Source organism: Melospiza melodia, chromosome 1 (assembly GCF_035770615.1).
Source record: "Melospiza melodia melodia isolate bMelMel2 chromosome 1, bMelMel2.pri, whole genome shotgun sequence".
Taxonomy (NCBI): Eukaryota; Metazoa; Chordata; class Aves; order Passeriformes; family Passerellidae; genus Melospiza; species Melospiza melodia.
The window spans coordinates 124034260-124060261 of NC_086194.1; the positions used below are offsets into that span (position 1 = coordinate 124034260).

General features: G+C 36.3%; 1 protein-coding gene across 1 annotated transcript; it reads left to right on the top strand.

The window, feature by feature from the left end:
• Positions 1-7068: 7068 nt before the first annotated feature.
• Positions 7069-25393, top strand: AKAIN1 (A-kinase anchor inhibitor 1). The gene is made up of 2 exons (XM_063166744.1): positions 7069-7252; positions 22352-25393. Exons 1-2 carry the CDS (start codon positions 7237-7239, stop codon positions 22540-22542), a joined length of 207 nt encoding a protein of 68 aa, XP_063022814.1. The 5' UTR covers positions 7069-7236; the 3' UTR covers positions 22543-25393.
• Positions 25394-26002: the final 609 nt, after the last annotated feature.

A 26002-nucleotide genomic window follows, 5' to 3' on the forward strand; every position in this document is an offset into this window, starting at 1 on the left:
TCAGTGGAAAAACAGCCTCAGTTTGGAGCAGCTTAAGCTATTGTGGAGCTGCCTCCTGAGACAGCAGCTTTGTATTTTGACTGTCATAGTGAACTGCAAACTGTTGCTAAATGGGGTAATCTCATTTTCTCTTTTTCTTTCTTCCTGTTACCTTTTGCACATTTCCTTCTCGTTTGTCTCAGATTTAGCAGCTTTTGTGGCTTTAGAGTAAGTCAGTGGAGTGATTTTACATAAGAAAGCAAATCAGTGCTTATGTGAGTTAGTTTTAAATTGAACCAATTCATTAGGTTTGATCCAAAGTAAGTGGCAGGAGCACATTGCTGGAGTTAGAAGGAATGGAGCAGGGCTTGCCTTGCCCAGTTTTGGCACCACATTACATACAAAGCAGTGAAGCACAGCACATGTTACACACGGTGTTTGTGAGGAGCTGCCAGGCAACAGAAGGGATCAGGCACCATTTCCTTGCAGCATCCATTGCTGGAAGACTAGTGGGATTTTGAAGAGGGTGATCTGTATGTGTCACTTCTGCTTTTTCTGGAGGGTGGAATTTGGGGATTGAAGTTGTGGGGACTATTTTTCTCCTTTGTTGTTTAAATTAATCTACTCCTGTTTGCCTCTTCTTCAACAGTTCTGCACAGTCTTGAATGGTGGCAAATTGCTCAGCTTAAGGAGAAAGGGTTCTTAATAAAAGACAAAGGTATTTAGTTCACTGAAGGACAAAACTAGAATCCCAAAAGTATGGGAAAAAAAAGCATTTTCAACATAATTTAATCTTTGAATCTTTGCAAGTATTACAAGTAGACAACATTCACTTCATAGTAATTTACATCTATTGTAGATCTGGTTTAGATACCATGCTGGGAAAATAAAATAATCACTTTTTTTAGTTAATGCAGATAACATATACCCAAAGTATAGGAATAGATTCTGTATTTCACTGGGTAATGTCAGCTAGACTGCTTTTATCATAATTTAATTTTCTGCTTTTTCAGTTTAGGGTTCTGCGGAAAACCTAAAGTTTGAGTGATTTTGGCTTATTTCTACCTATAAATATGAAACAGTTTAAAGGCCTGGATATAAAAATCATAGGTTTTCTTACATTTCCACTTGGTACTTGACAATAATGAATTTTAAATGTAATTCTTCAACTGTGTAGCTGAGGCTCCAGGAGGCATTCTTTGTTAAGAGTGGCCTTCTTTCTGTGTAAAGTTCTTCCCTGGAAATGAGTTCTGTTCCCTGATTTTTCTCATGGTTCTCTATGCTAATTTAACAAGAATTTTTTTCCCATTTGAAGTAATAGCATTTAAATATTTCCTTTTTACAAGGTGCCTTATTATAGCTATTACTGATTTTGATGTTTTACTGATTCATCCACATTCTCCAGTAACTCTTATAATAAGCATGGTCCCTATATGCTTCCTCTTAAAATATAAACAGAACTTATACCAGGATTTGGAGACATAAACTTTGTAATGCTAGTGTGAAGTTTCAGTCTTTAACTTTACAGGAATGTACAGGAAATCTTATACTCCTGAAAAGCAGTAAGATCTCTTTGACTGCTTGTATTGGAAAGAGTTGATTTTTCAAAACATTTGCATATGTGTATTCTCTTTGTGTTTCTGAATTTTTTTAATCTGAGATCAAATAAGGAAAAATAATTCAACAGTCCATTTGGAAAGTAGGAAGGAGCCGCTCTACCCTTTTGTATTTCAGAGGAGTTAAAGGTCTGAACATAACTGGGCTTGGTTACTAGACTAACACTTATCTACAACTCTATATAGTAACAATTAAAACTTACAGTTTTAAAGAGCCTGACAGATTTGCTTATGCTGAATTGCTTTGCAATTCAGTCTGCACAAAAAAACCAACCCTGAAATACATGAGAAATGCTTACTTTAAAATGTCATTGCTGCCATCATAATCAGACTTTGTTAGACACAAATGTTTTAATTGAAGTGAACAATTACCCATTTTAAGAGTCTTAGTCAATGTTTTCAATCTGAAGTGTAGGTTTCATTTTCCACTTCAATAATTAACTTCTATCCAGTTGTGTGACTTTCTTGCAGATCTTCCATTATTTCAAGGACATATTAAATTGAGTCAGATAGGAGCTCTGATTTGATGGATGTGATAAATTCTACCAGCGTAGGATTGTCCTGTTATAGATGCTTTCCAGATGGACATGGATTATGCTCCGAGAATCTTCCTGTCATAATTTAAAATTTTAGAACTCTACTGTTTTATATTCTTTCTTTTTTATCAAAGTTGATGTTTTCAAACTTAATTTAAAATTCACATATTTGTCTTATTTCTTCACATTGCTTAATTTTTAGCCAAGCATGATAAAATCCCCATTCTTTTGCCTTTATAGGACCAGTTAGGAAGCTGCATTGTGTACTTACCATTTGTATTTCATATTACTGTGATTCAGTATAATTTCCCTATTCTCATTTCTTGAACAATCTAAGCTATTTAGTAGCCCATTCAAATTATGGCTTTGGTATTTACATTTGACTGACAGTTTTTTTTTTTCTTTGAGCATTAAATTAAGCATGTGGTTTAATATTTAGGTTTACTTTTATCAAAATATATAACTGATTGATTGAGAATTCTAATAGTATTGTTTTTTTCTAAGTCTGGAAATCTTCATTCATTCTAAAGCTGACTTTTCTTCTTAGCTCATTTGCTCACTGGTCTGCCATGGGTCATAAATGCTTCTCCCCATTTAAGTTCCTTGAAAACTTGAGAAAAAGACCTAATTTTATGACTTGTGTGTCAAGTTACACACACCAATAAGCTGCGGCATGATCAGAGTCTTAAAACAGTTTTCATAGAAAAAAGAAAGACACATACAAAAACATTCATTTTTATTGTAGTGAATTGCTGATAGGAACAGAAAAGGTTTGAAGATGACAATTTCACTCGAAGGAGACTTCCAGCTCAACCTCTGCATTTTCCATATGGTGCAGAATGGTATGGCCTTGTCCATGGAGACGTGTCACAGAAGAGTGGTTGTGTGTGAGGTCCTTTTAAACCTCTGCCTATGGTTTCACAATGTCTCTGCTAGATCCAAGGTCATTAGCCAAGGACTTGACTGAACTGAATTCCTTGATGTATAAAAGAATTCCTGCGTGATGGAAAGACTCTAAATTTTGGGCTGTGACTCATTCATCTGTCTTGGTGAAGGGACTGACAACCAGCAAAGATGTGGCAGGTGGCAACAGCGATTACTTTGGCTTCACTGCACAGTTGTGTGTGTAGTAATATTTTAGGTGAGTCATTGAATCTTTTATTTTCACTGTTTTGGGAAATGTTGCATGTTCTTGCTTCTGGCCTACATGGTGTCACCACTTTGGCTGCTCTGCACCGCTATTCTTCTGAAGCATTCATGGAAAGGTAACTGACTTTTCATTTCATTATTTTTTCAGGAGAATGGCACTTCTGTCTATTTTTATCTTTTCTTTTCTACCTTCCCTGTTTATTTTCTACTTCTGTCTGTTAGAGGTATATTAATCAGAGAGGTATTAAATGTTAGACTTCTAAATCTAGGATCCTGACTATTGAGATCCCTGCTGTACAGTTTGCAATTTGACATTTCAAATAGTCATCTAGTGTTTAGATATTTCTTGATGACAACCAGTCACAATTTCCTCTAGACAGCTTCCTTGCAGTTTCAGATGTAATATCTTGCATCTTGGCTAGTAGAGATTTTTATGTTAAGCTTAACTGTAAGATTACAGTGACTGTAATTGCTTTTTGATGACCATTATGATCTTAGACAATATAGCAAAAGACATCAAATAATTCAAGCAGTTTCCTACTTTTCCCTCCCAAAAATTTAGATTTGATTATTAATGTACGAGTGTGGGAAGAAATAAAGAAAAAAGGCTGAGCGATAATTAGTTCTCAAAGTTGGGTAAAAAAAATTTTTACAAAATATACTTTTGAATGTATTTGATGTAAGACATATGAAATCTTATCTCTTTGTATTAATTTTATTATAGAATATGTTCATTTATGTTTAGGTGATTCATTCTGCATGATTCTTTTAGAAAAGAGTTTGAAATACTACCTGTAAAATGTTAGCTGTACGTTCTTGTTAACAGAACATGGAATCCTTGCACGTCACCAGGTGGAAAGGGCTCCTTCCTGAATAGAGATTTACTAAGCTTCTGAACCTGTGTAACCAAATAATTGTTCTCAGCTCCATTAGTATAAAGGGCTTGCATTGGGTCTAAATCCACAGAACTATGTATAGCATGGATGATTTAATGTGACATCAGTCAACATGATTTTTGTAACTGTCTAGATATATTAGCTATCTGTTAAAAAAGTGTTAAAGTTTTTAATGAAGTACTTTATAAGTAAGCCAAGACATCCTTAAAAAAGTATTTAAAGATACATTAAAAAAGAATTTTTATGTCTACAGGTGTTACATGGGAATCAGTAATTCCTCACTTAAAGATTAATAATTTAAATTATATACATGGCAAGGACTGTATGATTACTGATAAAAATTTATGCAGATGTTTCTGCAAGTGTTTTTGTGCTTCTTATTTCATACATGTTGATGGAACATCTTTAAATTAATTGTGTTTAATTATATAGTCTCCTTTTTACCAATATGCTTAATTCTCAAGGTTTTTTTTTTTTTGTATAAGTGGGCATAACTAGTGTTGTTTTTCACTTATCTGAAGTTGAATGAAAAAAAATTAGTAGTGCACTCTTTGTATAAGGAGTTGTACTGCATTAACTGCACACTCTTTCTGAGGTGACAATTCACTATAGACCTCTCTCTTGTGCAGTTATTTCAGTGATTTTTTGGGTGTATTTGAACTTATGACCCAATCCAAAATCCAGAAATTAACGTTATAACAAAAATCAGTTCAAAAAGCTTTTTGATATAACTTTTTCCTCTAACAGAAAACATTACTTGCCGTTAGCTTGTAATTTAAGCAAGAAAACTGAAAACTCGAGAATAAAATGTGACTGGTTTGAGTTATTTATCAGATTAAATGCAGATAGCAGTTAAAGAAAGATGTTCATTGACATCAATCCAGTTAATGAACTGAATTCTTTCACCAAAATGACGTAGGCTCTGTTACCCACCTAGAATTTTGCAGGTTACTTACAGACTTTGATATCACTTAATTGTATTTTTTGTTTTAAAAATCTGTTAGCAGGCTGCTCCACCATCTCAAAACAATCCCTTAGAAACATCCATATAATTTGAGAATGTATGTAATAGAAATATGTCCAATAGAAATTTTCTTTGAGAAGTGCTTTAATACCTTTTTTAAATGATAGATAACTCTCCATCAAGCATTAAGGACTACGTAACAGATATATCATAAAAATACCAGTATAAGTTTTCTTGCAATCTTTTCAGATTATGGATCAGTCATGATTTTCTAAAGATTATGGGTATCCTTTACCTTTCTCTTAAGAATGTTGAATATTGAGGACTGCATTCGTTTCTGTATTTTGTGTGGGATACTTTTACTAGAAATTCTTCTAATTGAGTTCTGAGGTAATGGGTTCCCATACTTAAGGTGAATGGGAATAAGGATAGGTGAGAAAATGTTAGAATACAGATTTTTGGAGTCACATTTTTAAAGGGAACATCATTCCTGAGCAACCAGGGGTATGTTTGTGTTCATTCATTCAGTTGCCATCTAAGAGAAGTGAAACTGATCCCTGAAATATAAGACAGAAGAGGGAAACAAATAGCAATAAAGAAGCTGAAATTGCTAAGGGTAATAATAGGAATATCCAGAAACTGGATACTAGAAATGGTAAGTGAAGATAAATCTGGAACAAATTCCCAAGGAGAAATGATGTTACACACTTAAAAAAAAAGAAAAAGAAAAAACAAACAAACAAACAAAACTAACAACCCCCCCTCAAAAAAAACCCCAAAAACCATCACCAAATAATTAGTTTAACTTTGACAGTGATGCCACTCTTGAGCTCTAGCTGAAGTATACAAGCAATATTTTTTAAGGAGGTCAGTCTTTTCTGTATTTTAAGAATAAGGCCTTATTTTGAGACTTCAAGTATTTCAGGTTAATTGTATAATTCTGTGTTTGTGAAATGCTTGACTATGAAAAGAATGAGATAAGCTTGTAAGAGTATCTTAGATTATGAAAATATGATTGGAAAATATATTGCCTGTTGCAAACATATACATGCAAAAAATGTATGGTTTTTTTTTAATGTACTTTCTATAATTTGCCCTGATAATGTTTTTCAAAATGCCTCTTGCAAGTTAGGCTTAAAGAGCAGAGTTAGTTTTTGTAAAGCCTGTCTGTTTCTCACTTCTACTGTAGAAGTTCATGGCCCAAAAGAATCCTGATTATGGGTTGTACAAACAAAACTAAATTAAACCTGAAACATAAAATTTGGCAGGAAATTTTAAGTAGTCTTCTTCTGTTGACCCTCATAGTCTTTATTTTATTGCTATTCATTATTTTCTTTACTGTTTTGCCTTCATGTCGTCTTTTATATGCCAAAATATTCATATTGCCTCTTAAAGTTCTGCTGTTGGGTACAGCTGGGTTAACGGGCCTGTGAAATCAGAGTATAAATTCCTCAGCATCTCAGCTTTTGGAAGCAAAAATGCTGTGACAAAGTGTGGTGTTGCTGAAGCCTATTACCAGTGCTGTCAGCTTGCATTGAAAGCAGCGCACCCCAAAATGTCAGACAGCGGGACTGTTGTCGAGAGGGGCAATTAGGAGCAATTAGCCAGTCTCCCTGCCGGGCAGATCGCTTTTGTCTTTCTCCGTTTTGCCCTTACCCCTGCTGCCACTGCAGGGTAAGGAGTTATGGCAGCGATGATTCCCTGGAAGAGAGAGAGAGGGAGAGAGAGAGTGCGTGTGTGTGTGTGGTGTGTGTGTGTGTGTGTGTGTGTGTGGTGTGTGGTGTGTGTGTGTGGTGTGTGTGTGTGTGTGTGTGTGTGTGTGTGTGTGTGTGTGTCCGTGCGGGCGCCCCGGCCCCCTCCCCGCCCCGCCGCATTGTGGAGGGAGGGACCGCGGCCGCCTCCGCCGCCGTGCGGGGCCGGGCGCTGTCCGTGGTGCTGAGCCCGGCGGGACGGGCGCTGGCCGTGGTGCTGATCCCAACAGGGCCGGGCGCTGGCCGAGGTGCTGATCCCAGCGGGGCCGGGAGCTGTCTGAGGTGCTGATCCCAGCGGGGCCGGGAGCTGTCTGAGGTGCTGAGCCGTGCTGCCCGGGCGGCACCATGGTTTTCGCTCCAGGTAAGGGCAGCTGCATCCCGATCCCAGCCGGGTAGACTCGCAGGAAGGCCCCGGCCGTGCCGGAGAGGTGCTGCGGGGAGTGGGTAATGGGTGAGGCAGAGCTGCCAGCAGGCAGAGGCAGGTAGGTTCAAACGAGGATGTTTAGCTTAGAATTTCTTAGCTGTGGATCGAAAGGTTATGAGGGTCACCCCTGTGGTTCTCATCAGGGACAGGAGCCTCCTATAGAAGTGTGCAGAGTGCTGTGCTTGTCAGACTGCACTAAAGGGTCACGAAGGGAGATGTGGCCTTTCAGTGACTGGAGAGTGAATCCCCCTCTGCACACACAAGAGTGGCTGATAATACGACCATCCCTGAAACTCATGGAGATAATTTATAAATTTCATTTCCTCTTTCTTCCCCCTCAAAAAAAAATAAGTATTTGAATGAAAGAGAACAGAAAGTTTGTTTAGTCCAGTTTTTACTGGAGCTAAATTGAAGATTTCAGCAGTTCATGTCTAATGTGAGAGTTCACTGTATAAGAGTTCAGAATCTCTAGTGCATAGTATACTTTTGTGTTAACCCATAAAAGAAGCAAAACTACAGCAATTTTTTATTGGATTTGGTACATTCTGCCTGGAAATAGGCAGCTGGTTGTTCGGAAAAGGATGAGAGGGGTGAGAGGCCCTCCAGTAGCTCCAGGGTGTAAGTGTAAGTCATGAGTAATATCTTCTGTAGGGACATGACTTGAAAATAACTTCATTAAAAATGTATAACTTTCAGTAAAATAGTGGGTCAATAGAAAAGGGAAAGCAAACGCTGCAACTTGACAATGAATAACTATTAATACCTTTGTTTTGCAAAGCTAACAGAAGTTTTATCTTTCATGAAGTTGTATATCCAATCTCTGAAAGGGTAAGAATCCAAAAGTTTTACACTTTTTTATTAAAAAAAAAATCTCGGGTCTGACTTTGCTACCCAATTCAGTTTAATTTTTTAAAAAATAGTATCTCTTTTTAACAATCTCATTAATTTTGCCTATTTAATTGCCTGGGTGCTCTCTAATTTCATATGTTCATGTTTACATCATGCTCCGAAATTGGGGTCAAGTTATTTGTCTTAATAGAACAATCCACTGCTTTTTGTAATACATCTTCAGCATTAGTGGCTCGTTGCTGAACTCCTTTTGTCTGTCACACTGTCGCCATTAACTGTTCAAGTTTTTTAAATGCTCTGTGGGACTGGAATACCTCAGGAAGAGATTACCGCTAAAATAATGAAAACATGCACATTTTTTCTCCGAAGACTGAAGAAGAACAAACCCCAAAGCTCATTAACAACTGCATGAATTGTTCTTTTCACAAATCTAATCCATAGACAGAAAAAAAATCCTCTGTCTAAAACTGTTTTATATGGTCATCCTTCAGTTTTCCTTTACTCAAAGAAAAGCCCAGGGTCTCCTTGCAAATGTTGCCATAAAATACTTAGGGCAACTAAATGAGAATTAGTAAAAGAGATGATAAAACAATCTATTGTGTTCAAACAGAGCAAGCCTGAGTAGATTCCAATTTTTTATTGCTTTTCTTCCCTGCAAATCAGCTCTGCCCTGGCATTATCTCTTCACCAGATATTAAAAAAAAAAAAAAAAAAAAAAAATTAAGAGGTTTATGCATCTTTAGCATCTTCATAGTACTTAAGGCCATATGATGTAAAAATACTATAAGTCTACTAAGAAACTGACTTTCATTTCTTCAGTCAACTTTCTGATTTTATCTCAACTTTCTGATTTTATCTCGCTGTGATGAATGACCTCATTTTCTGTTCCATTTATTTGTTGGGGTGTGAAGGGAGAGGAAGTAAAAGATTTATCTAACTGTAAATGGTTAGGGTCAGAATTATAAACTTCCAGGATGGGAAAGAAAAAAGCAAACAAAACAACAATCAAGAGAAAATTTTTTTTCCAGAAACAAAAATTATGGAAGTCATTTACCTGATAACAAAGATAAGATTTTGCAGATGAAAAGGATGATGGTCTTTTTCTTAAGGTCTTGGATATATTATTTCAGAGCACTGAATTAATGGGCTACATTTATAAACTGTTAAGTAGAAGCAGCTTATCAAGTTTAAATAACTTTTTAAAAGGCAAAGCTGACTGACTATTTACTGAATACATACTTTCCTGTTAATCTTCAACTCCCTAAAACTTATTATCTCCTGTGTTGAAAAATAACACAACAAAGCAGCACAAAAAGAAACAACATTGAAAGAAGCCTGGCTATTACTGAGATAGATAGATAGATAGATAGATAGATAGATAGATAGATAGATAGATAGATAGATAGATAGATAGATGGATAGATAGATAAAAATAGAATAAAATGGCCAGTATTCCATGCCTAAATTGGACGTCCTGGCTCATTTTGACCAGTGTATTGCTATTTGTAGGTATGCAAAAAGGTATTCTTAATTTTCTACATTTATTCATATTCTTCCTTCCCAGTGAAAATTAACATTGAGACTGTTCCAGAAAAGGAACTAAGAGTGCATTTTTTCATTACTTGGTTTAATTTGACTGGGGCTTCATTGCATTGTCTTGTGCTGATTGATTAATGACGTGCTGATGTATAGGAAATGCAGTCCAAGCTCTGTGAGATGTCTGGCATTAATTTCCCTGGATAATTCACACATGTTGTGCTGCCCTTAGAATGGGGGATGACACATGAAATTCACACAAGCTACACGTTGCAAGGTTTAGTCTCTTTAATTTTCCTGAACTGAAGTACTTTAGGCAGTTTGAGATGTAGATAACAATATGTTATTTTAAATTGCATGTAAGGATGGAGGTACGTATAAGACTGCAGTAGAGAACCATGAAATTTCAAAGATTAGACCAAAAAAGCAGAGAGAAGTCATAGTTTTGAATTGGCAGATCTTCTTGCAAAGTTTTTCTTAAATTTTCTTAAAGGGATGGTGTATTACAGAATTAGCCAGATTAGCCTATAAAATATTGCTAACTATAAATAATTCCACAGATTTAATATATGCCATTGTGAGGTAGGAAATGAAGAGGCATTAAAACATTTATTTGTTCTAACACATTAGTAAAAATTAGATTATGCAGCAAGGTTTCTGCTGATTACAGATCATTAGTTTACAATATAATCACTTCCAATATCAGCATTTACCAGATTTAACAGTAACTTTAAATGTTGCTAATCAAACTACTTTTTAGCAGACTTTTACTTTTACAAAAATTATCTTGGGCATATTCCTTGCTTCCTTTAATTTCCAACATGTTTTCCTAATGCAAAGATTAAAAAAATACTATTTTCTTATGATTCGTCTAAACAAACACAATACAAACAAAACAAACAAACAAAAAAAAAGGTGATTTTCATGCTTTAAGAATTTGTTTCTGATGCTATTTTGCACAAATCACTCAAACACTTATGTCTAGCTCTTACTCTGTAAAGCCATAAATTAAATACCCAAATAATAGAGTCTCAAAATCCAGTACAAAGCTGTGATTTTGGGTTTTGGGTTTTTTTATTTGTTTGTTTGTTTGTTGGCATAGTTTATTTTAGAAAGAAATCAATTTTGAACTGAATACCTCAAGAAAGACTGGAATATTTACATTGACAGGTTGTTTCAGGTCAAACACTTCCTTTCTTAAGCTTGTATCTGCTTTGAATCGCATGATTTCATCTTTCAGGTGAATCTTGTTATTTGTCAGTGTAATTTGAAGAATTTTTTTTACCTGACAGTTTCTATGTAACTAGAAACTCAGATGCTTTATTCAACACCCTATAGTTCTAGAAGGAGGAGGAGGATATAGAATTAATTTTTGTATCAATATTTTTGTGTTTAAAAAAGTGTGAAAAAGTTTAAAGATAGACATTAGAGAAGTCAGAATGTTCACAGCTCAGCGCCTTTTTGTGCAACAGCAACACCAGTAGGTTTTCAACGAGCTTTTCATCAGCGCAGCTGTTCTTGACATTTTTAAGCTGGGAGCAACACAGCAGACTTGTATAATGACACTGAAGATCAGAAATGCATCCTGTACCAAACATTTTAGGAATCTCATTACACTGCAATTGAAGAAATAGCAGCTGCAAACTGAAACAGATGTTCTTACTGGTCTGAATAGTCCTGATCTTCTCCAGTGGAAAAACTGGGATAACAACAACCTGTTGTGTTGCAGAATGTGAAGATGTGAAATTTCTTGACTTAATTTTTCTTTTTCTTTTTTTTTTTTTTTTTTTTTTTGATTACAGTGTTACAGGTACTATTGCAGATTCCTGACCACAATATCCAGATCAAGAAAGTATGGAAGGGCCTGTTCATGAATGCAAAAATTGCTATCAATAACTTTACTTCTTTGAAGTGACCCTGTTGTGGGATATCTCCAGTGTTTGTGCTGACTGTGGTACTCTGGCACTCAGTTATGCAGTGCCTTTCATCCATGAGAACAAGACAGGATACAGTCCTTGTCCTTATTAACTGATGTGCCACATTCTGCTAATTCTCTGAGTTCTGCAGCTCCCCCCAAAAATCCCAAATAAAAAATGTAATTGTGTATACATATAGGATTCTTATTTGATAGCTTAATGTTGATAAAGTCCATGTGTAGGACATAATTTGAAAGTGAAAACCAAAACTCTTTGTCAGCCTCATGCAGTCTGAAATAATGGAGGTTTTGTCCAGTATTTGTTATGGCTGGTAGTGAGTATGGAGGCCAGTTGTTGCCCAGAAGTGTCTGAATGCATTTACAGCTCTCAACAGTAGTTCAAAGTGTTTGCCACCTGGTAGGAAAAAATCATATAGGAGGAAATTCCTTATTCTCTTTTGCTGAAGAAAAATGTTTCTTGTGCTGACCTTTTCCCAGTGACACATTCATCTTTCCCCTGCTGTGAAACTCCACCAGCAGACCTCATTAGTGAGGTGAAAGCAATTTAGTTCATAGATATTCAGAAGTGTGATTAATTTAGCAAGTTAAGAAAACAATCATCAGTCCCAGGTACAATGTTTCTTTAAAGTACAATTCAACATTGTGTTTACAAATGGCACAGAATTTATGGTTTCAAATAATTTTTAACAGAACTGAAGTCTTGAATAAGTGAGGCTGACATATTTCACTTTGCTGTCACTGGATTAAATTCTATTCAGGTTAGGTGTGAGAAGAATTCTGTTATCACAGTGACTGTGTATGGCCTATATTGAAGGAGTTGTTCATAGCTGGGGGATAGTGATAATAAGTGATATAGTCCTTATTAACTTCCTTACTGAACTGTTTATTGAGCAGGAAAGTCAAATCGTGAATGTAGAAAATGAATGTGTTACACTGACCTCTAGAGTTTGTCCCTCCAAGTCATTGTTCTTGAAGGTGGATTGTTCTCTTTTACTTGTTATAGACATAAATAATATCATTCTAATCTTATAAGTTTTATTGTGCTAATGAAAATAAGTGCCCTTACTGTAAAATACAGTGAATGGTAGATTTTTTTTCTATACCTCCAATCTCATCTATTAAAGATTATAAGGACATAATACATTGTATTATGTTACAAATATTAGGTTAAGCAAAAATTATTTGCAAGCAATGCATTCAAATTCATTTATAGTCTTTGTGAAGTTTTTTGGCTATTAGTTGCCCATGTGCATCATGTCTTTTACACAATAAATTGAGAGATTCTACAGAAATCTAGTGAATGTCAATTGGAACATAGTCTTTACTGGTGTTATCAGAAATGAAAAGCTGACCTGAGTAGCCCTAAAATGCTTCAGGTTCCTTTAGAGTGCTTTGCAATGGAAGTCAGAGGAGGTGAGCTCTGTGTTGCTGTTGTCTGCCCTTGCAAATCCTGTGGTTGTGTTTCCAGAAGACGCTGTCTTCCTTCTAGAGAGTTTGAAATATTTTTGCCTGAAGAAGTAAATTGAGCTATGTTCTACTCAGGCATTTCACTAGTGATAAGGCAGACATAACCTCCTGTGGATTACTTGTGCTTGTAGTTGCTTCACTTTGTAATATGTATATTGATAGAATAACCCTGAATTTTCTGTCTTTGGGCAGTGAATCCACTCATGATTTATCAGTACAGAAGGGTTGCATATCCATTAATACTTCTGTTAAATACTGGCAGATTGACATTGCATTTTGCTTGAAGTAAGTTTTCTTAATATAGCATAAAATATTTCTCTGGGAAGACAGAGAATCAGTTCCAAGAGTGGAAAACAACATGGGATGGCATCCTGTTGCAGAGAGTTTCTGTCAAGATTACAGCTATGAAATTAAAAATTCAATAAAAGGGTTTTGCTCTTTCTAGGTGCCTTTTAGGTTTGTATAACCCGTGGTTTACTTTCTATCATGACTTTGTGTATATACATGCATGTGTATATGCCCAAGGGAATGGCCTGAAGCTGTGTCAGGGGAGATTTAGGTTGGATATTAGAAAATGGTTCTTTTCCCAGGGGGTTGTCATGGCACTAAAATAGGCTCCCCAGGGAACTGGTCATGACACCAAGCATGACAAGTTCAAAAGTATTTGGACAACACTCTCAGGCACATGGTGTGACTCTTGGGAATTGTCCCAAACAGGGCAGGAGTTGGACCCAATGATGCTGATGGGTCCAACTCAGCATATTCTGTAATTCTGAGATTCTACATATACAAAATTCTACATCTGCATCTATATATATATGTGTATGAGTATATAAAATCCCAGGCTTGGTTGCTAATAGCTGTATTTACAGTTTTCATTCTCCACTCACATTCTAAAATAAACGGGGAAATTTTTCTGTACTGCTGTGCATGTGCAAATTTAGGGCTTTTTGTGGGGGATGTTTCTTTTCCTGGGGGTTTTTATTATGGGGTTTGGGGTTTATTTTAGAGCTAGAGAAGGGCTCTGCTTCATCTGACATTTGGCCATACAATTTTTGACTCTGAATAATCTGGTATAAATTGAAATATATCTCAAATGTAGCAGGGCGTTTTCACTGGCTAAAGCAGAATGTTTGCTGGCTTTTTACAGGTTATGTAACCTTTTCCCTATTTTCTACACTTAAAAAGAAAAGCAGGTTCAGATATTGCAAATTTTAATTAACCTCTACATAGTTCTTTGAGACAAAACCCATGAAAAGTTATAGAAATCCAAACACAGCAGCTAGCAAAATAAGCTTCCATTGAAAACTTGCCGTTTGCTTATGCTTTACAGTGGTGGATACTGAAGTCTTCTAACACAAAAGCTGTGTTTCAATGGGGATCAAAATGAGCTTTTTGATACAGGTTCAGAAGACCTACATAAAAGTTATCTAGAATTCTGTGCTTAATGTTTTTTTTTTTTAAGATAGGAATCTCTGAGCATCTGAACTGTAGAAAATAGAAGGCAGAGGGGGTCAGATGATGAGTGGTGTCATTCAGGGCCCCATCTTGAAACTGGTGCTCTTTGATACCTTCATCAGTGACACAGGCAGTGGGATTGAGAGCACCCTCTGCAAGTTTGCAGATGACACAAAGCTGAGCTCTGCAGTTGGCCCAGCAGAAGAATGGGATGCTGTCCAGAGGGACCTGGACAAACTTGAGGACCTCATAGAGTTCAAAAGTCCAAGTGCAAAGTACTGCACATGGGTTGAGGCAATTCCAGAGATGAGCACAGACTGGAAGAACTCATTGAAATCAACCATGATGAGAAGGTCTTGGGGCTCCTGGTGAATGAAAAACTGGATGTGAGCCAGCAATGTGCACCTATAGCCCTGAAACCCAACCATATCCTGGGCTACATCAAAAGTAGTGTGCCCAGCAGGTCTCCCCCACCCCACTCTGGTGAGATCCCACCTGTAGTGCTGCATCCAGCTCTGGCATCCTCAGCACAAGAAGGGCATGGACCTGTTAGTGTGGGTTCAGAGAGGAGGAAAAAAAAAAGATGAACAGAGGCCTGGAGCACTTCTCCAATGAAGTCAGTTTGAGGGAGTTGGGGTTGTTCAGCCTGGAGAAGGGAAGACACTGGGGAGACCTTCAGAGAGACTTCCAGTGCATAAAAAGGGCTTATAAAAACAGGGAGTTTGAGTTTTTATATGGGCAGATAGTGATAAAACAAGGGGGAGTGGTTTTAAACTAAAAGAGGGAAGGTTTAGATTAGATATCAGGAAGAAATTCTTCACTGTGAGGACGGTGAGGTACAGAAACAGGTTGCCCAGAGAGGTTCTGGATGCCTCATGGCAGGGGGTTTGGAATTAGATGTTCTTTAAGCTGCCTTCCAACGCAAACCAATCTATGATTGTACGATAATGATCACCTGTATCTCTGCTCTGGACCTCTCCCACCCTGGAAGAATTACAGCTTTTGTGTAGAGAGGTTTCTTATTTTAGTATTTGAAATGTGCTCTCTAAAAGAAGTAGGAAAATTGTGCAGATGAAGAGAATATAAATTTTTCATTAACTTTGAAGCAGCTGGTCCCAGATGCTCTTTAGGGAATATCTTCTTTTTAATACACTGAACTGCAGCCTAAGACTCAAAAACCCTGTTAAATTAATCTTAGTTTACAGTGTTGAATCCAGAAATACTCCTTTTGGGACCAAAATCTGAGTATCACATTTATGTGTTTGGGTGTGACAGAATTGTCAGTGATTAATATTTTTAACTACATTCAGACTTCAAAGCTGAAAGATGCAGTCCTTAAGGAGTCAAGTTATTCCTATATGTGAAAATACCTAGAAAATATATAGACTGAAGTGTATAATCTGGTTTTAGTTAATATTATTGAACTATGGCAAGAAATCTTACTAAAACATTGAAAAAATGCTTAAGAATAGAGAGGTCTCAGCAATCTCTTAATCTAAAAAATTCATTTTCACTGGCATATTTCAAATTGTATTGAATAACTTGCCGGAGTCTTTAAAAAGATAGCTTTATATATAGCAAAAAACCCAAAGAGAATTTCAGACGTTCTTATCTCTTAAGAAAGAGTAAAAACTCACTGGAAAAAAATTACAAAACCTGAGTTGAGATATAGCTAATGTCTGAATAAAAAGGTACAATGAAGTGTAGATATTAGTATGTCTTTTGAGACAGCTTATCTGCATTTCTGCTATTCTCTTTTGCCTTTATATTCCTCCTCTAATTGTATTCAGAGCAGAGTTATTCCAGCTTCATTCTTAAAATTTATTTTGAAGAGCAAAGTAGTCTGAGCTGGCCCCCTTCATGATACAGTCCCTGTTCCATGCTGGTTGAACAGCAAGAACTGGGTATGAGGCTAGGGCAGAAAATAAACCTGAACTGAACCTTAACTTTGCAACATTGACTTTCACTAGAAATCCCCTGCACACAGCACGTCAGGAAATTGGAAAAACACAGGATCCTACATTAAAGTACTTCTGGCATTTCTGATATATTCAGTGTCCTCTCTTTCTCAAGGAATCAAGGTAAATGAGTATTGTCTCCTGCTGCTTGACAGCTATTAGTCAGGACCTCACTGGGCTCTATTTTAGAGCATGAGAAATGGTACTGGACAGAATTAACTCTAGTGCAGTTAAGAATACATTTATTACTATTTTTTAAAATTTTAAATATTAAATTTGTAACTTCATTGTAGGACCTTTTAATGAGGTCTCTGAGCTCACACCATTACTGACATTGAGACAAATTTGGTTTCTAATTCTGTAAAATATTTTAATGACTCTCATGTGCAAAGTTGGTTCGTGCACATGTGTTGGAAAGTCTTCAGCCCTGGCTGATTGCCATGTTCATTCACTCTGAATGTAATTAAAATGACTCATCAACATTTCCTGATTGTGAATCTCTTCTTCAAATTAGACCTCTTGTGCTGAAATCCCAGCACCAACCTCCAAAGCAAATCAAAGAAGGAGAAATCTTAACCACTTCAATTCACAGGTTACAAAGTATTTGCCGGAGGAGACTCACCTGGAACTTCTATGTTGTGGCCAACAAGACGGAGAGATATGTTACTGCCTAATGGCAAAGGGAAGCTAAAGAACTGAGCTTGGTTTCTTGTAGAAGAATATCAATATTGATATTGATATTTGCAAAGAATGTTAATGTTAATTATTACAGCATTCACACATACATGATGTCATTACAAACCTGCCAGATTCTGTAAGGTTTTTCAAAATCTGTATTTTGTAAGCACAATTTACATCACAACATGCAGCTTTTTGCTGTATGCACAGCTCCCATGCATCCACACTGGACCTTCTGATAAAGTCGAATCATCACGGTCTTGTCTATTGATACTTTCATTCCATTTTAAATTTTCATTAGTACTGTCAGCTGAGTTTAAAAAATTGCAGTAATAATTTTCAATAGAATTGAGAGATTTTCCAGAGATCAGTATTTTTCCTGAATTAATAACGACTGTAACAATAATTTTCTTTAAAAACTAATTTTAATGTTGCAGTATTGCAGGAAAGAGTAATCATTAATTATTGCAATCCAAAGCAATATATTGCTAAAACTAATGGTAAATTTTTAGTTAAAGACTCTACCTGTATAATCTTATGTAAATTTGAAGAAAAATATATTTACTTCTTGGCTCTTTCATCTTCAGAATTGTTGCATAAATTTAAATTTTAGCTAACAGGGGAATGCATTATGTGTAATTCTGAGTTTTAAATTGATCAGAAGTTTATTTAGGGAAATCAGATTTTTATTCTTATTTTTAGATACAGTTAAAGTTCAAAGTGGTTTATACAACATACAGGAACAATAAACCTTACGAGCTTTGAGGAAAGGTGAGTGTAAAAGTCTTTAGCTCCTCACTGTTTATTGACAGCATTAGTGGATCTGGGATAGACTTGCATCTTTGCAAGATCATGCCTGTCATAGCTTACCTTCATGATAGTATTCCAAATAATCCTAGGAAAATGTACAGCAGGGAGCTTAGATATTGATTCAAACATATTAACCATTATTGAGTGTTACTTATTAGGAGTTTTTTTATAAAGGTGTAATAAATTTAACTTCTAGCTAGCTGAAAGGAAATAGCCCCAGGGGATATCAACAGAAAGTGCGGGAGACTACTTTGATTGCAGGCTGGAAAGGAAGTGACTCAGGATACTTTGAAGAAAGTGAAGTGTATAAATGAGAGAAGGCTGATGTGCAACCAGAGTAAATTTCCTAAACATTTGATCTCTAAAAGCTTTTTCGCTTTAGTGTTTTTTTTTCCCATGTATAACTTTCTAGAATATTACATAGTGTAGAAATTTCTCAGAGGATGTAAATCTTACATGCAAGTAATCCTTAGACTTAAACTAATATTAGTTCTATTAATTGAAATGAATACTTGGAATTTACTTCAAGTATTTTTATTCTTTTTCCAAACTTCTGTCATATTTCCCCTCATGGGGAACATCCTCAAGCAAGCCAATTTCAAGGCACTGATACATACTACTAATTTTAGGTAGAAATGGAATGTGTGACTGACTCCTGCAGCCAGTCCAAGATTTTGATGTTTTTTGGATCTCTCAAACTGTATTTTGGATTGCAGAACCAGACCAGTGTTTAAAAGTTACTTTTCATCTGCTGAGTTAGTTGGCATTAAATGTATGGAGAGTAGCACAAGGTAATAAAAACATGCTAAAGAGGCTTCATCATGTATTGGTGATAAAATTGCTGGTTTGTATTTAACATCCCTCAACCCAGATATTTCACTCCTCTATTTACAGGATTGGGGTGCTGGGTATGAGGGGTGAGCATCCAAAGATAGAGAACAAATAAAGATTTTCTAACTTCAAGAGGAAAATATAGTCTTTAGAGAAGGCAAACTAATAGGCAGCATGTGTTTCTGCTGTTGTTCAAGCTTTTCCCAGAAATTACTTCAAATGACATATTTGTCATGGAATTTTAACTTAACAGTTATACTTCAAATCTTAAAAAAATGGTAGATAAAAAAGAATTATATTTTATCATCTTAGTAACTCTCATTTTGATTAGCTAACCATGAAACACCTAGCCAGCAGGAACTATGTCCTTTTTTTACTTGACTGAGAATGTGCAGTTCTTGAAGTGCCTAATTAATTCTATAGGCACTCTAATTTCTGCCTGGATGTCCACAGCAGTCTGTATTTCAGCAAGGTGGACATAGATATGTTCCAGCTCAGCCCCTTTGGGATTCTTGTATGAGTCATCTCTGCTTTCCTTTCTTCTTGCTCAGAGTAGGTCCAGTGTATCAATAAATAAGTGAGCTTCTCAGGAAACAACTATCCAACTGCTTTCCTTGAAATGAATAATTGGAAGAAGAGGAGGTAGTGGGGACGCTTTTTTGGGAGATTGTTGTTTACTCATTCAGAAAGTGAAAAAGTTTTGATTTATCACAGCCTAACCAGCTAAAATCATAGGACTGGAGTAGGTTTGTGGTTGGAAGGGACCTCTAAAGGTCATCTTGCCCAGCTCCTACTCAAGCAGGGTCATCTAGAACCGCTTGCCCAGGATCATGTCCTGTTGGATCAGCTGTAATGGATACCATATACCCAGGGGAGCTGGATGTTTGTTTTTGACTGCTTTAAATCTCTGGCAGTCCAGCTCCTACAAACAATGGTCCCAACACAGGCTCAGACCTGGGTCAAACACAGTGCCAGATATCACCCTCCAAAATAACTATAATTTTCACTTGATTTCTCATTTATATGGTCACCCTCCAAAATAACTATCATTTTCACTTGGTTTCTAATTTAGATGGTCTACACAGGCTGCCAATGGTCTTGTTGTTCACATCACCCCGGGCCAACAGCTTTGATTCTTTCTGTCTCTGAAGCCAATTATCTTTTGTTATCTGGGTTGCTATCATCCTAACCATTTTACACAAATATAAATTAAATTTATTCAAGCTGCTTCATTTCCTTTCTGTGCATACCTAAACCCTCAGAGGCTGGGCAGAGCTAGTCCAGAGGTTTTGGGTTCTCTGTTCTTGGTTATCTCAGCAAATAAAAGAATCATCTAATGGCTTAGAGCTGAGCAGACATAATCTACATCTCACTTATCTGTGTGGTGCTTTCAGACAGGTTTTGCTCCTGAATAAACAACTGAAAAGCCCAGAGAGAAATGCACTTGAAATCTCTTTTTGTTCAACTGACTGTTGCTATGGATGACCTTTCTAAAGTAAAAATATTTAAACATCAGATTTTGTAGATTAATTAGCAAGGACCAAATAAATAACAAAGCATCCCTAAGGAGAGCAAACTGAGTAATTTTCAACAGCGATGTGCTTAATAACAGTATGTTTTCAATTATATATTCTGGGGGTTTGTGGCTTTGAGGATTTGCAAATTTTTTATATTTCACATAACCTCATTGTCTATTCCAACATATTCATTTTTATTTAGAATTTTATGTTTATTCCTGCTTTCGTTAATACATTATCTTCTGAACATCAGATGTGTTGACTGATCTTTTCCAGCCAGGCAAGAAGACTAATTAGATGAGTGATAAAATGTGAGTTCATATTTGAGTAGTAAAGAATTATTATACTTGATCTGTTGAGTAACATTTAATTCCATCCAAAACCACACTGTTTCAAGTGCTGAGAAGTGGAAGAAACTGAATCAGGGAATCTGACTGTTCCAAGAATTCAAGTGATTTTTTCGGTCATCTTTTCCAGTTTAAAACACTTTTCCTATGTTTTAATCTCTTACTTGTCTTGACAGTGAAGTGATGAGTACCACAGACCTGGACACAGCACACCAGAGTCTGACAGGGACTGAGCATAGGGGTAGAATCACCTCCCTTTGCTCCTGGCCATGCCCTTTTTGTAAACACTAGCATACATTTCTGGACTACAAGCCATCTTAGTTCCAGCTTTTTGTCTACCAGTATCCCCAAGTACCTCTCCACAAATCTGCTGGTAATAAATTCACCGCCCAGTCTGCATTGATATCAGGCATTACTTTGATCCAGGTGCAGGACCCCTTGTCTCTTCCCTCAAGCATGTAGCATATTCCCTAAGGAAACAAGTGATTCTTCTTTTCTTTCTATGTTAAGTTTCCTTGAAAAAACCCTGAACATTGGGAATTCATCACAATTTCAGATATGCACCTGATCTTTAATTCACTCTGTTTGATTTCTCTCAGGACACAATTCTTAATATATGTAATTAAAACAGACAGTAAACTACAAATCCTATGTAATGAAATACTTGAGCATAACAGTCAACTAAGAAAGAACTGAGATGAGTGTCTTTAAAAACTTTAAAATCAAATCTAGTGATGTCAGTAGCACCTAGTCTAAGCATTTCAATGAGAAACTGATTTCCTATATGCCAATAAGTGCAAATAATAATTATTTTTTTAAATCAGTATCAGCTGTGACCATTACAGACTATTCTATATTGTCCAAATTGCCACTTATGTTAGGAGTCCAAATAGTTTTAAAGACAAACCTCTTAACATAAACTACTCTTCCTCATTACCAGACGTCAGTAGTCATACTACATCATTTTTCTCCAGATTTTAAAACTTTAGCCAAACAAGGAAGTTTCACATGAAAATATGTATTTGACAGGTTGTCATAGAAATGTTCTCTGTTTTACTTACAGGAATCTGAGTATTTCTTAATGTTTTGCTGATATTTTTGAAAATCTTTCTAAGGGTTAATAAACTACACTAAACAAAATCTTGTACCTTGAAGTCAATTGGGATTTGATGGATGAGGGCTTTCAATCTAAAGTAAAAAAAAATGTTAATGAAACAGTGTTTTTTTTATGTGGTGGTAAGGGAGTTTGTCAGACTTGCAAAATAAAGTCCAATTCCCTATTGAGAAGCACAGCTCAAGTCAAAATGGATGTGATTCACAGCTGGATGAGAAAACCTTTCCTGTCTTACTGCATAACACATCTGTTCTTGTTTCAGCTGTGAAGTCACAGCTGTCCCCAGTGCTGGGGAGTGTGTAATTGAGCTGTATGACTCAAAACCTCCCCCTTCATTCAGTCCTGTGGTGCTGAGCACACACAGGCACTTTCCTCCCTAATTTATCTTCTTCAGTATTGGCAGGTTTCCTATGTAATAAACTGTCCTCAGTCACTCTGTGATTTTGCTTCCCCCCCTCCTCTTTTTCTGTCCTTCACGTTTCCATGGACTAGCCCCAAATTCTTAGCTCCTTTTCTTTTTGTTTGGCTCTGGCAGGTGAGAAGCCAGGGCTGGAGCAAGATGAAGTTAAGCTGCAGATTGCCAGCAAGCAGATTGTGCAGACTGCCATCCTCCGAGCAGTGCAACAAGTTTCCCAGGAGAGCCAGCAAAAGGAGAAGCGAACAAACACCGGTACAAGCCTCCAACTAGAAAGAGGAAAACTAACCAAGAAGCATGAAAAGAAGTAAAGGAGGAGATTGGGGTTTTTCAACTCCAGTCTGCAAGTGTTTTCAGCCTTCTCTTTAGTATCAGCTGTATTGCTAGTGCAATGCTACTGCTGTAAAGCAAACCAAAGTATTATCACACCTAGACATAGGGTAAAACTGCAATAGTCCTCATCTGAGAAATACTAAGTGCATTAGATGAATGACTCCATATTTATGCAGTGCCTCTTAACAGAAACAATATAACCATAGCTGTAAAAGTAGTTTCAAGCACAAGCTCTTATGATATGAGCTTATTCTCAAAAGCTTGTTGCCAGTGCACTTTCATGCTAAGTTCTGCGAGCACCATTTCCGTCAGTTCAGCTGGACGGACCCTTCTCTGCGTTACTGGGCTCACTGAAGCTCTCTTGGCTGAGGAAATCGTTTATTGTCAGGTGTAGCAGAATGATTCCAGGCTCCCTTGAAGCACGGGTTTGTACTTTGCTTTGATTAGATATGAACTATGTGAGATGGCAGTATAAAGTGGATTTGGTAAGTTCTGTGAACCAGTGTATTTTTTCATCTTGGGGGGCGGGGAAAAAGCAATCCAGTAAGACTGCAGTGACTGTGATCTATGACTATGATCATATAGCTATGATCTATGTCTTTTTTTAAAAAAAGATAAATACTGAAGTTTTAGTCTACTTATTTAAATTCTTCTATACTTCTGCATAAAAATCACTTGTGCCTCAACTATTCCTTTTAATTTTCTTGGTATTGAAAGAAAAGGAACTGATGTGGAGAAAAGGAGTTGGCCAGAATTTGCTCCAGTTTTGCAATTCTTCTGGGTCTTGATTTACAGACCGTGAAGACTGAAGTGTCTTAAAAAACAGGGGGTTGAATATATTAATATCTTTAAGGATGAAAATATACAGTATCTGAATTCTGTCATGGTAGGTATTTCTCACCTGCTGGGTGTAAAGTGACTTTAGATATTTGCAGTTGTTACATATTCAACTTAAATAGCACTGTGTGAAGCTGGTGATACAGAGCTTATCCTTTCAACTGCTCTGTATAGCTGAAGAGATCCATGATGTTTCTGAAAATACAAATTAAATAAATGTACCCTCCAGTTTTATTGCTCCCTTTATGTCATGATGATTGCACTGTTATACATGTGAAATGAATAACATTATATTTAAATCTGGAAATGGCTTGTAGCTCTGCTTCAAATGAATTCCTGTATTCCTGTAGTAATACACCTGGAAATACAAAGAGGAAGATGCCCTGCAAATCTTTCTTAATGGCTTTTCTACTCAGCTACATGATCCTCAAAGAGACTGTGGGTTTAATAATTGGCTATTACTGTGTCCTGTTGCTTGTGTTAAACGATTTTGGGATTCCTTCTGTTGGACAGAGGCTCAGTCATGAATAACCACATACTGTAATGTTAAGTCTTTGTAGTCTGCTTGATTTCTTTTTTTTTTTTTTTTTAATTTTTTAATTTAACAACACTGACTCATACAAGATAGTGATTTAACTCAATCTTCTTTCACTTAAAAATGCAAAGAGGAATTCAACATGATTGAAAGTGTTCCAAATCATCTAGTAATGGAAACTGACCTGGATTCCAAGTACACAGGTGGTTCACTTCTGTAGACACTGGGTGAATTTTTAGTCAAGCAAACTTTGAAAGGTGAAAGTAGTTGGGTCTTGAGGCACATGTGTGTTTTGTAATAGTCATTTTTTAACCATTAGATTTTTCACCAGTTCACCTTTGTTTGGGAGGCACTTCTTTTCTAAGCACTCTTTGCATTTTTCTCTCTGAGAGCCTAAGAAAACTGATCATGAATAAAGGTTCAGTTCTGAGGCTGATGAGCAGACAAGTCTGGTGGATGAGAGAGAGCAAACTTGTTGGAGAGACTCTGTGTGCAAAACGGTGTTTGCCATGGACTCACCATGCTGCAGGAAGGACATATGCAACAACTCCACTTCTTCAAAATTATTTTACTCTTTAAATGCTTCTTGTCCCCAGAAATTTGAAATATGTTTGGGTTAGGTGTTTTGTTTTGGTTATGTGGTTTTTTTGTTGTCGTTGATTTTGATTTTTTTATGTTTTGGTTTTTTGTTACTGATAATTATGTTAATAACCATATAGTTTTGGAACTGTTTCTTTTAATGCCATTTTTAAAATTAATCATTTTGGCAAGAGAAGAATTTCAAAAATAAGTGAATCTGGGCTTTTGCCACTGCTTCATATGAGCCTATTCCACTCCTCCTCCCACTGTGCACTTGTACAGTATCACTTTACTCTCTTTGCAACTGCCCTAGTCCTATTAGGCACACTATTTATCACTCAACTGTTTAATAGTCATGTCCATCATTGTCAGAATACCTATGCCATCAGAAGTCTAATTAGACAATCTCATGAAGTACTGTGTGCTCATGGGGTTTGTAGTAATTTATGCATTATTCAGCACAAAAAAAAATACATATCTTAGAAATACAAGGCAATCAAAAAGGTAATATAAGTAATTAAAACAAACTTACCACTTATTAGCACTTATGGTGGTAAGTAAAATGTTGTACAAATATGTGAAATTATATTTATCACAACTGCAGAAGAACAGAGGAATCACGTGTGTGTGGCTGTCCTGCACTATGCTTGCTATGCTGTCATTCAGGTTGATTATAACAATTTTATTATCATGATGCACTCTTCTTTGTAAGGTTAATAAAGCAGCAATGCCTAAATGGAGATTCACATGGCCACAGCAGGATGTTGAAACAGATTACTAAATGCCACTGTACATCAAGTTTTTTATCCTGTGTGGTTACACTGGAAATCTCTGCTCTAAAATAAATAAAACCAACAACTGTGACTTGGAAACAGCCATATTAATTTTATCATTTCAGAAAAATAAAAAAACATTCTGTGATAATATTATGAGTTGGAGATTCTTGGATGTTTATTCAATAGCAAACAATCACCTGGAAGTTTTACTGACTCTACTCAAGTCATGTATGATTATTTTTTTCTTGTGATATTTTTTAAGTGTCTCAGATTATAGTATGTTTACAATGGTAAGTATATAAAATTGCTTTGTAACTATTCTTAATATGATTACCATGAAATATGCTGCAGTTGTTCTTTAAATGTGTGCCTATGTCAAATATGCAGTTAATGTATCATTACTGAAGGTTTTGCTAAAAAACAAAGTTTAATTTCAATTAGTAGAAAATATAAAAGGAAGTAAAATGAATTCTTGAAAGAATATGTGATTCACCCATTCCTTTGGTTACCCACTCAGGTCTGAGAAGAAATTAAATTAATAAAAACCTGATTCTTGACATAAAGTATTTTTCACAATGGGATTTCTACAACACAGGGATCAAGTTGCCAAAAGAGTTTGTGGGAGCTGGGGGGGAGAACCTGAACTATTGGTAAATGTCTTCTTCACTGCTTCAGTAAGGAGTGAGCAGCGGTACTGCTGGAGCCTGATGA